The sequence below is a fragment of the Eptatretus burgeri genome, chromosome 2 (genome assembly GCF_056783735.1).
Source record: "Eptatretus burgeri isolate ZD-2024b chromosome 2, Ebu_testis_v1, whole genome shotgun sequence".
Classification (NCBI taxonomy): Eukaryota; Metazoa; Chordata; class Myxini; order Myxiniformes; family Myxinidae; genus Eptatretus; species Eptatretus burgeri.
Window position 1 is genome coordinate 107,780,435 of NC_140962.1, and position 12,470 is coordinate 107,792,904.

A 12,470-nucleotide genomic window follows, 5' to 3' on the forward strand; every position below is an offset into this window, starting at 1 on the left:
AGGATCAATGAACTCTGCAAAAGAAAAGCAGTTAGCAGGGAGCCAGGCTGCTCGCATGCAGTCTCTGGCTCAAAACAATGCAGGTGACAAGGAACGTGGCTGGCTGCTCACACGCAGTCCAAGGCCTTCCCTTTTGAACTGAACGCAGTGAACCACAACGGTGCATGGGCTGCACAAACGTAGTCTCCGTGCCAGCTCAAGTGGCACACGCAATGAACACAACGAATGGATAGATGAATGGTTTGAACTGAACGCAGTGAACCACAACGGTGCATGGGCTGCACAAATGCAGTCTCCGTGCCAGCTCAAGTGGCACACGCAATGAACACAACGAATGGATGGATGAATGGTTTGAACTGAACGCAGTGAACCACAACCGTGCATGGGCTGCACAAATGCAGTCTCCGTGCCAGCTCAAGTGGCACACACAATGAACACTACAAATGGATGGGTGAATGGATGGACGCAAACACGGTGCACGGGCCGCCACTGCAGGCCCGTGTTGTAGCTGCCAACAGGGCAGTTCTCGCAGCTTGCAAACTGTTGCCTTGCGGATCCTGGCGCACATGGAAATGAACAGGAGGGGGGGGGGAAGTAAAATTGAACGGGGCTGGTGAACATGGGCAGTGGGCATGGCAAAGGCAGCAGGCAAACACAGCCCGCAGAAGAAGGCCACTGCAGGCAAACACAGCCGGCAGATGAACTGGCCGGCACAGGCCTTGAAGCACAGCAGCTGCAGCCGATCCAGCCGGCACAGGCCTTGCAGCAAAACAACAGCTGCCGATGAAGTGGGCCGGCACAGGCTTTGAAGAATAACAGCCAGCCGGCAGATGAAGTGGGCCGGCACAGGCCTTGCAGCAACACAGCCAGCAGATGAAGCTGGCCAGCTTTTGCTGTTCAGTGGAGGTTGGTGGAGGGAGTGCGGTGGTGCTGGCCACTTGGAAGGCGGGCTCGGACCTACCCTACGGTCTCCCTCCCAACCTATCGCCTTTGCCTGTCATTGTCTATACCCACTCCCTTAATTTGTCAAACCCAATTTAGCCCCAACTTATTTTTTTGTTGTTTTTATTTCTACTTCCCCACTATAAATCGTCCCCTAACCCCCTGTACTGTCCTTGTTCGGCTAACCTATCCTGTCACCGAGCCTACTCCCAACCCCTACTTTCCCTTCCCGGAGGGGAATAAGGGAGAGCTAACGTCCTGTGTCGAGGCCCAACTCAAGCCTCAGAATGGCCTCCCCAGAGTTCAGCGATCTATAACCAAAGTGGGTCCAGCGGCCCACAACGAGAGCGAGGGGATGGATGGTGCGGAGGGGTACACTTCCTAATCTACCCTATCCATTTAACTGTTAAACTACCCCGGGGCTTTCAACAAGCGCCTCTCGCTTAAACTATTGGTTCTATAAACCCAGATTCCCGTCGCCTGTGTTGGTGTCCTCACAATTTCGGGCCTCGCCCCCCAATTTTCTCTCCGTGCCCTCACACGGTCTCATGGCTGGGACACGTGGCTCCCTTTGGCAGGCACGACCCTCTGCCGAATCTCCCGCTATGGCACCCCCGGGCACTACACTGCCTCCGAGCCTACCAGCTCCCTAAACACCGGGGAGTGCCCCCCAAGGCACCTCCCCTGAAACGCACACGTGGCAGGCTGGCTTCCCAGGCCCCTTTCCGAGGGTCACCCTTGCCCACAACACTGCCCACGCGGCTAATGGCGCCCCGGGCCCCCGCACCAAGCAGGCGCACCCGTGCCCACTACGCTATCCCGGCCCCCCATGGGCCCTTGGCCTACCACGGCCGACTAGCCTGGTGCCCGGGGTACCCACTCAGCGATACTCACTTTTCGCAGCCACGCTCCCAGCCCGTCAACAGGGCTCCTGCACCCCTCCAAACGGGTTTCGAGCCTACTTTCCCACCAACAACAAAACTACCTCCATTTTTGTAAATTTGACTAACCCAGCTAACTCACTCTACACTGACCCCGGGGTCCCTTGGGCGGGAGTCACTCCTCCTCCCAATCACTCATCGCACCATGCATTCCCCATTCGCTCCACTCACACAGACCCGCTGGCCTCACTCACTCACCAAGCACATGCTTCCACTTCACTCACCAACTCTTCAACACACACACACACACCGCTGAACTCTGCCATCCTTCTAACTACCTCCCCTAACTAACTCGTGCTCCCACGTCGTCCCTTAAACTACAGCACGTTCCTTTTAACACTACGTAGCTAAGCTACGTCCCCACTACACATCCACAAGTCTGTCACTGTCTCCAAATAATCCCAAAATAACTTTCCCAACCTAAATCTCGCTACAATCCCTCAACTAATCCATTCCACGGACTCCATGAGGACTTACCCCTGCCCCATGAAGTCGGTCTAACTAAGCTAACCCTTCCCCCTAACTAGTTCCCATTCTGTGCCCAGGCCAAGGGGGTCTTCCACCCCTTGCCCAGGAATCCTGTGCACCTGAAAGTGAGGCTTGCTTTTCCTTTTTTTTTTTTCTTTACATGCGCAGCACCAGCGCGGCAACTCGCGCACTTTGCACCTGCCCGTGACGTCATGCAGCTGCACGTGTTCCTCGTCCCTCCTTGGACGGTACCATCCGGCAGGGATACCCCTCCTGCCGGATTCCAACCCCACGTGCATCCATGGCGTCACCGTGTGCATAAAAAAAAAACACAAGCCCCACGTCGCGAGGGGTTCCCCACGCGAACACATGTGCTTTGCCCGTTGGAGCTTAACACACACGATCGCGTGGAGAACCCGTCCGGTCCAAATCCGTAATCCTGCCTAAACTTTGTCCGTCCGCGGGATCGGCAAATCCACCGCGTGCGTTTCCGGACCGGGACTTCACTCTCGCAAGCGAGCCCGTGGGGGTCTCGTGCGTTGCACAGCACGAACCTCGTGCTCGCGGCTGGGTGAACCCGGCACGGTCCCCGAAACAACTACAGCCGCTACTCGGCTTTCTTTCCTCACATGTCGTCGTCGTCGCCATTCGACCCACGCACACCTGCGTGTTACGACGCTCACACTCCACACCATTACATTCACCCCGGGAGACGCGGCTGCGTGCTCCCGCATGCCCACCGACATCTCCCTTACATACCGCTCTCTCACACACACGGTCTCCCTTGCACTCGGCCGTTCACTCACGCGTGCCTCACTACTCACACAAACCATACTACTCACACACGCGGGGGCACTCATCCGCGGTGCCTCATCCACACACATCCCTCACTCACACACGCGGGGGCACTCACCCGCGGTGCCTCATCCACACTCCGTGCCTCACTCACACACGCGGGGGTACTCACCCGCGGTGCCTCACTCACACACGCGGGGGAACTCACCCGCGGTGCCTCATCCACACACCGTGCCTCACTCACACACGCGGGGGCACTCACCCGCGGTGCCTCATCCATACACCGTGCCTCACTCACACACGCGGGGGAACTCACCCGCGGTGCCTCATCCACACTGGCCGTTTCACTCACACACACGGCCTCTTTCACTTGCGGTGCCCCTTTTACACACGGCGTGCTGGGAAGCACGTACTCCGGCACACTTGCCACCACACCACTCACACACGGGGTCGCTTCCACACACGGGGACGCACTCACACCTTGCACCTCACACACAGGGACAACCACACTGGGGATTCGTGTCCCCACAAGGGTCTCCGGGGCCTCCATACCCCCCAAGCTCTCCGTGCACCCGTTCGCAGCACTCCTCCCCTCGACCTCGCAAAGCACGACCGAACTCACCTGGTCGTGACTCGCCTCAAGGGGGCATACTCCCTCCCCTCGTTCCTGGAGGAGGCTATCCAGCTGCTCGCACCGGGCCTCCACCCAGTCCACCAGCTCACCCCCATTGTCCTCCACTACCTCCGTGTGTGTGTGTGCGTCACTTACCCCGTCTTCATCGTGCAGTCTCTCCTCTATTTTTTCTGTCTCCCGTGTCTCTGCCAACTCGGTCACCTCTTCACCCTTTACCTCCCTTGTCTCAACTATTATTATTTCCTTTGTCACGGCCTTCATGCCCGCCTGCAGGCATCGGCCCATGTTCTGCGTCTCACCCCGCAGCTTTTTCGTTCCTTCCTTCATTTGCTGTGTACTCGCATCGATCTTTTCGTTCATGCTTTTTATTTCCGCATTCATTTGTGCCAGCATGGTGAATAGCTGGGCCATGTCGGATGCACTCAGCTGAGCCGTTTCGGCAAGGGTTGGGGAAGGGTTTTGGTGGAGAGGGGGGGGGGAGGTGTCATACACCGCGGCCGCTACCGCACCCATTTCGGCCTCTGGGTTCAGTTGGGCGAGTTCGTTTTCCTGTACAATTAACATTTCCTGCACGGGTATTTCATCCTGAGCCATGGATCCTACACATTCTACATCCATTTCTAATACCCCCGGCTCCCGCTCGCCTTGAGACGCCATCTTGCTTCTCGTAAAGGGTTAATTTAGCTCGCTCGTAATTTGGAGGGAATCGGGGGTCGCTTCTCTCACCCCTGGACCGATTCCCGTGAATTTAATTGGAGACAGGACAGCCCGTTTTCCCGTTCTCCGTTACCAGTGCTGCGAGGAGGGCGATGAGTTTGTATCGCACGACCTGACACCAGTGTCGCGGATTCACGCCCGCCGGCGTGCGAACGGCCACGTAACTCGAATCGCGGCACGTCGCCCACCGGACGGACAATCCAGTCGTGACCCTCTCGGACTAACGCCGGGAACCAGTCACGGGTGGACCTTTCGGTCTCACCGCGATCGAGCCAATCGGCCCCCGCGTGGGATAGGGTTGCTCGCCAAATTCGACCTACCTAAGTACCCACACGGAGGGTAGACCGGGCGATCGCACCTCGCCGCAGGTCGACTTCGGACACGGGCCACTTAAGCGACCCGTTCCGTACTATCGGGATAACCGAGCGGTGTTATCGTCGGCCTTGACGGTTCGATTAATTATCGGGCGTATTCAGCCCACTACCAACCCTTTACGTGAAGCAAGATGAGGATTCAATGAAAGAAATGACGAAGCGAAGCGGGAAAACAGTTCAATAATAAGCACATTTATTTCGCGGCACACGGGAAGCACACATATACAATTCCACCAAAAGCACATGTAAAAGGAAAAGAAACACAATGCAATTTTACACAAAAAGCAAATGTAAAAGCGAAGACACAATGCAGAGCTATCCGACTACCGAGCACACGGCAACACTTATACAATTCTACTTCACAGACGGCGCCGACAACACATACCCAAAACCAAGAAAAAGAACACCCTCAAGGATGAGGCGGGCCTGGGGCCGAGACCGGGTCGGGCCGACCCGTCTGATGATGAGGCGCGAAGTGGCGATGGTGCCCAAACTCCGCGGGCCTCGCGGACAGTGTCTGGTAGGGGGTGGGAAGGGGGCCCCCTTTTGTCGCACTATCTCAGCGCGGGGGGAAACAGGAGGGGGTTGCTGATGCTCGGGGAAAGGAGGATTTTTATTCTGTCTCGGGTCCCGCGACGAGCGTCTCCACCTCGACCAGGTCGCGCCGTCGGCCTCCCGCCTTCAGCTCCCGGCACCGACGCGAGCACCCCCTCGTCCGTCTTCGCCGCCGCCACCTCTCCACAGCTCCGCCGACAACTCGTTCCAACGCACAACTTGTTCCAACGCGCAACTTCCTTCCAGCTCCACCGACGACTCTCTTGAACTCCGAACTCACTCTTTCCAACGCACACCACCTTTCTGACGAACGCAGCCGCTTATATAAGCCCCGTGGCTTCGCCTTTGACCCCTGCCTTCGACCTTTCACCTCGCTCCCCATTGGCCCGAGAAAAAGTGGGCGTGAATGCTTTTTGATCCATGAATTTGCATATAGCGACCGCCCTCCAACGCCCTGGAGGCGGGGCCAAATCGCCCCTCGCTCACCGATTGGACGGAACAAAAGTGGGCGTGAGTCGTTTTTGATCCGTTTTTCTGCGGAAAGTCCGTGATGTTTTGTACACGCTGTTCGGTGCGCGCCCTGCACGAGTCCAATACCGGTACCCACAAGCGGCGCAAGAACGGTGGCGATGCGACGGTTGCGAGGTGTGACGGTAAAGGTCGTGGCTGTTGTGGTGAAGCGGCGTTGTGGTGGGTGGTTGATGTTGTGATGACTTTTGAGACGTGGTTGGTGGTGGTAATAATGGCGGTTGGTCCAAAATAAAGATAGTAAAAGAAAAACGGCTATCCTGAAGAGTCGCAGCACGCATGAATGACATTTATTCCCTCTTGACAACGGGTTTGGGCCTAACTACACATATACTTGCCGAGATATCTCACCTAAGGGACCTGAATGGTGGTTTGCGAATTTGGTCAACCACAATATATATATATATATATATATATATATATATATATATATATATATATATATATATATATATATATATATATATATATACATACCTCGTGTGTTTATGTGTGTATATATATATATGTCTGTATGTATATGTATATATATATATATATATATATATATATATATATATATATATATATATATATATATATACATACCTCGTGTGTTTATGTGTGTGTATATATATATATATATATATATATATATATATATATATATATATATATATATATATATATATATATATATATATATATATACAATTGACCCCTCCCATACTCCTCTAGCCCAAGAAGACTTACACAAAGTAAGTGCTACGCTGTTTCGAACACTTCTCAGAGTTCCTCAACAACTATAAAGACGTTCACACATAGTACACAAATGAGAATCCCAATGCTCCACACACCCCGCAGCTACCGGACCGGTTTCATCACTTATTGGCGAATCATCAGCGATGGCGTAGACAGCAATGCATACCAATGAGGCTCCCAAGCATGGAGCAATGTGCAAACGTCAAAAGCAGTCAAAATATCAATATAGAAAGACACACCCAGATCTCTTCGCTGTGAATGGAGGGAATAGCCAATCAGCTCTGCCGAAGGTACTGCATTCCATTTGTTTTGATGCAAGTATATATGCCACTTCAGTCATCAACTAAAAAGTTCAAGAGCTGGATATAGAAAACATTCACTATGTGCAGCGTGGTCATTAATTGCCATTCTAACCCCAATTTGGTGGTGTGACATCAATTAGAAATATGAACTTACGTTGTAATATTTCTGAGATTAAGAGGGTCATATGATCATTGTGTTTACAAATTCCAGATGGTGCAGACTTGTGATGTAGGTTTGGGTGTTATGTCAAACAATTGTCCATACGATAACTGAGTCATTGCCCAAAACAGGACACTTTCCACAAACTGTAGTCACTTCAACAGGATATGTGCAGAACATGATGCTGTTGGGCCTCATGCATGCAATGGAAGGGGCCAAACAATCTGTGCTAGGTGGCAATGAGTTTTGATAGTTTTTCGATGATAAATGATGTTCAATATATCTATAATCTTGTTTCACATACAACTATAACCTAATGGTCATGATGGTTTAGAAAGATCGCAATAGGTGACATTAAAAGTTAATGCCATATTCTCCTGTTCCTTACCATCCTTAATGTGGCTTTCCATTATTTAATTATAAAAGTCAGCATTTCCATGAACCTCATACCTAATGATAGCTATTAAAAACAAATAAATCATGGTATTGTGCTGTCATTATGGGAGGCAGGGACTCTTGAACGACCTTTTCTAACTTTTCTTCATCATGATAGCACAATGACATACTCTAATACAACAAATGAGGGAATGTGGGGATTTATGTTTGTAAGCTCTCCCAAAGAAGAATAAACTCAACAAAACCACAACTTGTTCGTTGTTTCATCCTGTTTGCCAAGATAAATCAGTTCGGTGTAAACAGAAAACCCATTAGCAATTGTAAATTGTTATTCACCAATCTCCTTTTAATTCTTCTGCCAAGACTAATAACCAAATTCAAAATGCAAAATGATTTTTCCCATTTTTCTGGAGGAAACCATAAAGCATTTGTCAATTCAATAAGAGTTTTTTTCTTAAAGGGTAAGTTATATTAACAAAAGTTAAAGCAATTTGTCATCGAACCATCGTTCATGCTGACTTGTATTTATACCACTGTTTATGAGAACTCCAAACAAGGGAAGAAATATTGCACAATATTATCGTGAAAGTTCATGGTTTCATTGCAGCTGAATTATGAGTCTTCTTCTTCTGCGGGGTAGCACCATTGGCTGTGAATATGGCTGTGTCGCTGATGCAATGTCCTCTGCTGGTTAGGGCAGTAATTTGGAATTTGTTTCGGGTGCCGGCTCACCTACTCTTCGCGAAGGACACTGTGGAATCTTTAATTTCCACCAACTAATGACGGAAGATTGGATGCACAGTTTAACGTCCATCTGAGGGACGGCACATACATTGACGAATCACCTTGCCTGTGAAATACCGCGATGACATTTTATAGCTGGGTCAAGATTCAAAAGCAGGCGAGATGGCTTAGAGGAAAATATGCATACCTCTCGACCATCCTGCCAGCCCAGGTAGGACAGTAAGTCAGGTGTTAAAGAAAACAGAAATGACTGTAATAAATCAGTGTTTAGGAATCGAAAAATAAAATAAACAGACAATTAGTAAGAGGATGACATAGAGAAAAATAATAGCTCAGTTAAATTGTTATGTTTGAATCATGTCACATTGCTTTGAGATCTTTATTTATTTATTTATTCCACATGCCAATTTTTCTTGAATGAGAGAACATGTTACATTTCAATTGAAAATTCTCAAATAGGCACTTGAACTGCAAAACGACTCAACCATTAAGTCCCTTACCACAAGGAGAGCAAAGAGGATGACTCCACAGCTCCAGACATCTGCTCTCCTTCCATCATACTTTTCTCCCTGAGATAAAAAACAAACAGAGGGTGAAGCAGTGTTGAGAGAGAGAGAGGGAGAGAGGGAGAGAGGGAGAGAGGGAGAGAGGGGGAGGGGGGAGAGGGGGAGAGGGGGAGAGGGGGAGAGGGGAGAGGGGGAGAGGGGGAGAGGGGAGAGGGGGAGGGGGGAGAGGGGGAGAGGGGGAGATGGGGAGATGGGGAGAGGGGGAGAGGGGAGAGGGGGAGAGGGGAGAGGGGGAGAGGGGAGAGGGGAGGGGGGAGAGGGGGAGAGGGGGAGAGGGGGAGAGGGGAGGGGGAAGAGGGGGAGAGGGGAGGGGGAGAGGGGAGAGGGAGAGGGGGAGAGGGGAGAGGGGGAGAGGGGGAGAGGGGGAGAGGGGAGAGGGGGAGAGGGGGAGAGAGAGAGAGAGGTAGAGAGAGAGAGAGAGGTAGAGAGAGAGAGGGAGAGAGAGAGAGAGGGAGGGAGAGAGAGAGAGAGAGAGAGAGAGAGAGAGAGAGAGCTGTGAGTGAGAGAGAGAAAGAGAAAGAGAAAGAGAAAGAGAAAGAGAAAGAGAAAGAGAAAGAGAAAGAGAAAGAGAAAGAGAAAGAGAAAGAGAGAGAGAGAGAGAGAGAGAGAGAGAGAGAGAGAGAGAGAGAGAGAGAGAGAGAGAGAGAGAGAGAGAGAGAGAGAGAGAGAGAGAGAGAGAGAGAGACAGACAGACAGACAGACATGTTCAACGTGAATGGACAAGAGTAATGAAGGGAGGGGGTGAATTTATGGACAGAGAATGGCATGGAGAGATTGGTATCATGTGCAGCCTGTGGCTGCTGGTTGCATTATTTTCTGGGGGCGCAGCTGTGCGATTGATGCAGTGCCCTCTATTACCAGAACATTGGTATTCGTTTTGCAATTTCAGAAGGATGACAGGCTGAGTAAACCCCACCTGATGTTAATTCAACGGAAGGGGCTCAAACTCAAGATCCTACGATCTTAAGCCAGCCACCTTCACCATTAAGCCAACGACAGGCTTAAGGAGAGATTAATTATTAGTATTATCACAAGCAGAGTACTTGTCATATGTATGATCTTGTTCCAAATGTGCAACATCTTCTGACACATACATTTATCTGGGTGGTGTACAGGCAACATACCGCTGCCTCGATTACTCCCAAAAATAAAAATAACCCAGGTTAGGTACATGAAGCAAAAACTTCCCTCCTGCTTATGCGCATATACAAGGTCTGAAAATAAAGTTCCAAGATTAAAGCAACAGACAATTTTTTTGTAAATGTACCAATTATGTTTAGTGGTCGCATTCAAAGTAATCTCCCTGGTGTAATCATTCAAAGTAATCTAAAGAGCCTGGTGTTGGCGCAGTGGTTCGGGCAGCGGCTTGGGATCCAAAAGGTCCTGAGTTCAAGCCCCGTTGGGTCACTGAATTAATACACCAGGGGGTTGACTCAGCCTGTCATCCTTCCGAGGTCGGCGAAATGAGTACCAGTATACTGGGCCGGTGTATACCCTGGTTAAAATAGGTGTACCATATCCCTGTGTTGTAAGAGGCGACCAGGGTTGCGTCAGGAAGGGCATCCGGCGTAAAAATGTGCCAAATCACTATGCGGATCATTCGGATGATCCGCTGTGGCGACACCTAACGGGAGCAGCCGAAAGAAGAAGAAGAAGAAGAAGAAGAAGAAGAAGAAGAAGAAGAAGAAGAAGAAGAAGAAGATTCAAAGTCATCTCCCTGGAAGTCTAAACACGCTTGCGAACATCGCTGCCATGTTTCAAAGCACCCTTGGAAGTTGTTGTCTGAAAGGCCATTTAGCTTATTGGTCACAGCTCTCTGGAATTCTTCTATTGATTCTCTCTTCCATAAATTTGTCGTTCATCTTCAGAACATGATTACAACACTTAAAATAAAAATAAATCTCCAGTATGGCTACAAAACAAAACCAAACAATACAACGGCTAACACCGTACTGACAGGAAGATTATGATGCACGTCAAATTATGAAATCCAAGCCAGTGCTGCCACCTGTCGAGAAAAACATCAGTCCTGGAACTTTATTGTCAGACCTCGTATAATAAATTGTGGTCAAATAGTTCGGATAATTCCAATTGTATTGTACATCAGCTGACACTGGAGGTCTGAGGCCAATATGCACTGTCACCTTCACTGTCACATTCAAGATGCATATTGGCTCCAACCTTTCGATATTTGATGATCCTTTTAACAGTCACTTATATTGTCTTACGCTGATGGAAAACTTATATGAAGGGCATGGCGATTGTGAAGATGACACTTCAGAAGATGTCTTCAGCTTACCTAACACCAAGACGGTGGATGTATAATAGTTTTCACATCACAATTGTGTCAGGCCAGCTGTCCAACCAATGGGTAGATTGTAAATATACAAACACCTAATATTAAAAAAAAGAATATATATATATATATATATATATATATATATATATATATATATATATATATATATATATATATATATATATATTTTGACATACACACACCCAGACTCTGACATTCACGGTTCCAACATTCGTGTGGGTTCCGCATATTTGTGGTTGATAATTTGCAACACGCTCCTACATTCGCAGGTAACTGCCCTGCATATTCATGGTTTTTGTGGAGATTTTTTTTTTTCATGAGCTGTGAGCATCACACAGTTTTAAAACATCTTCCACGAGCCACATACAAAGCAGCTGGATGTAAGTACAGTACAATCCTGGACGTACGCAAAAAAACATATCTTCCACGAGCCGCTAACATGAACTCTTTCTGTATGTGTATTGTCGCTTCACTGGATAAACATAGTTTTGTGGGACATCAAACCATGTGCACTTCAAACATAAGGTACTGCATTGTAGCTTTGCAGCATTAACATAGTTTCGGGGGATGTCTCACCAGTGTAACACATTGTGTAACTCTAAGTTGCCCCCCCTCTCATCCACCAACTTTCCTCCCTCCACTGCCCTCTCACCTCCATCTCTTCACTCCACCTCCTCAAATCCTCAACTTCCTTCTTCCTTGTCTCTTGTCCCCCCTCTCCCCCAGCACCACAGAGCCTTTTCTCCTCCTCATTCGGCCCCTCCCCTCGCTATTCTGCAATACCCCACACTCTTTCAGTAACCCTCCTTACCTCCCCCCCTCGTCCCTTGTCCTACCCTCCCCCTCCCCCTCCACCTCCTGCACCCAAAGCCTCCTCCCCTACCTCTTCATTAAAAGTGTGGACCTCAAATATCCGGGACCTTCGCTCAAACCTTTCAGATCTTTCCATACAGGTTGCCACTGACAAACCAGACATTATCTGCCTAACAGAAACTTTCCTCTCCCAAGACGTGTCTGACTCCCAAGTATCTCTCCCTGGTTACTCCCTCTTACGGTATGACAGACCTCAGCCTCGTCCTGGTGGAGGTGTTGCTCTCTTCATCAAAGACTCTATTCCTCACTCTCCATGCACTGCTCTCACTCCCCCACACCCCCAGGAATACCTCTGGCTTCAGCTTCCCCTCCACTCCCACCTCATGTTTATATGTGTACTGTACCGTCCACCGAACAGTGATGACTCCATCTACACCTCACTATCCAAAAACATGGACCATCTTCTATCTTCTC

At 49.6% G+C, this 12,470-nt stretch overlaps 1 protein-coding gene across 1 annotated transcript in view; it reads right to left on the minus strand.

Moving 5' to 3' along the window:
- LOC147032765 (serine/threonine-protein kinase BRSK2-like) overlaps positions 1-12,470 on the minus strand; it is a 242,804-nt gene that overhangs the window by 140,580 nt on the left and 89,754 nt on the right. Inside the window, exon 5 of the mRNA XM_085850890.1 lies at positions 8,798-8,866. Coding sequence (XP_085707016.1) covers positions 8,798-8,866 — 69 coding nt within the window. The remainder of the gene's footprint in view (positions 1-8,797; positions 8,867-12,470) is intronic.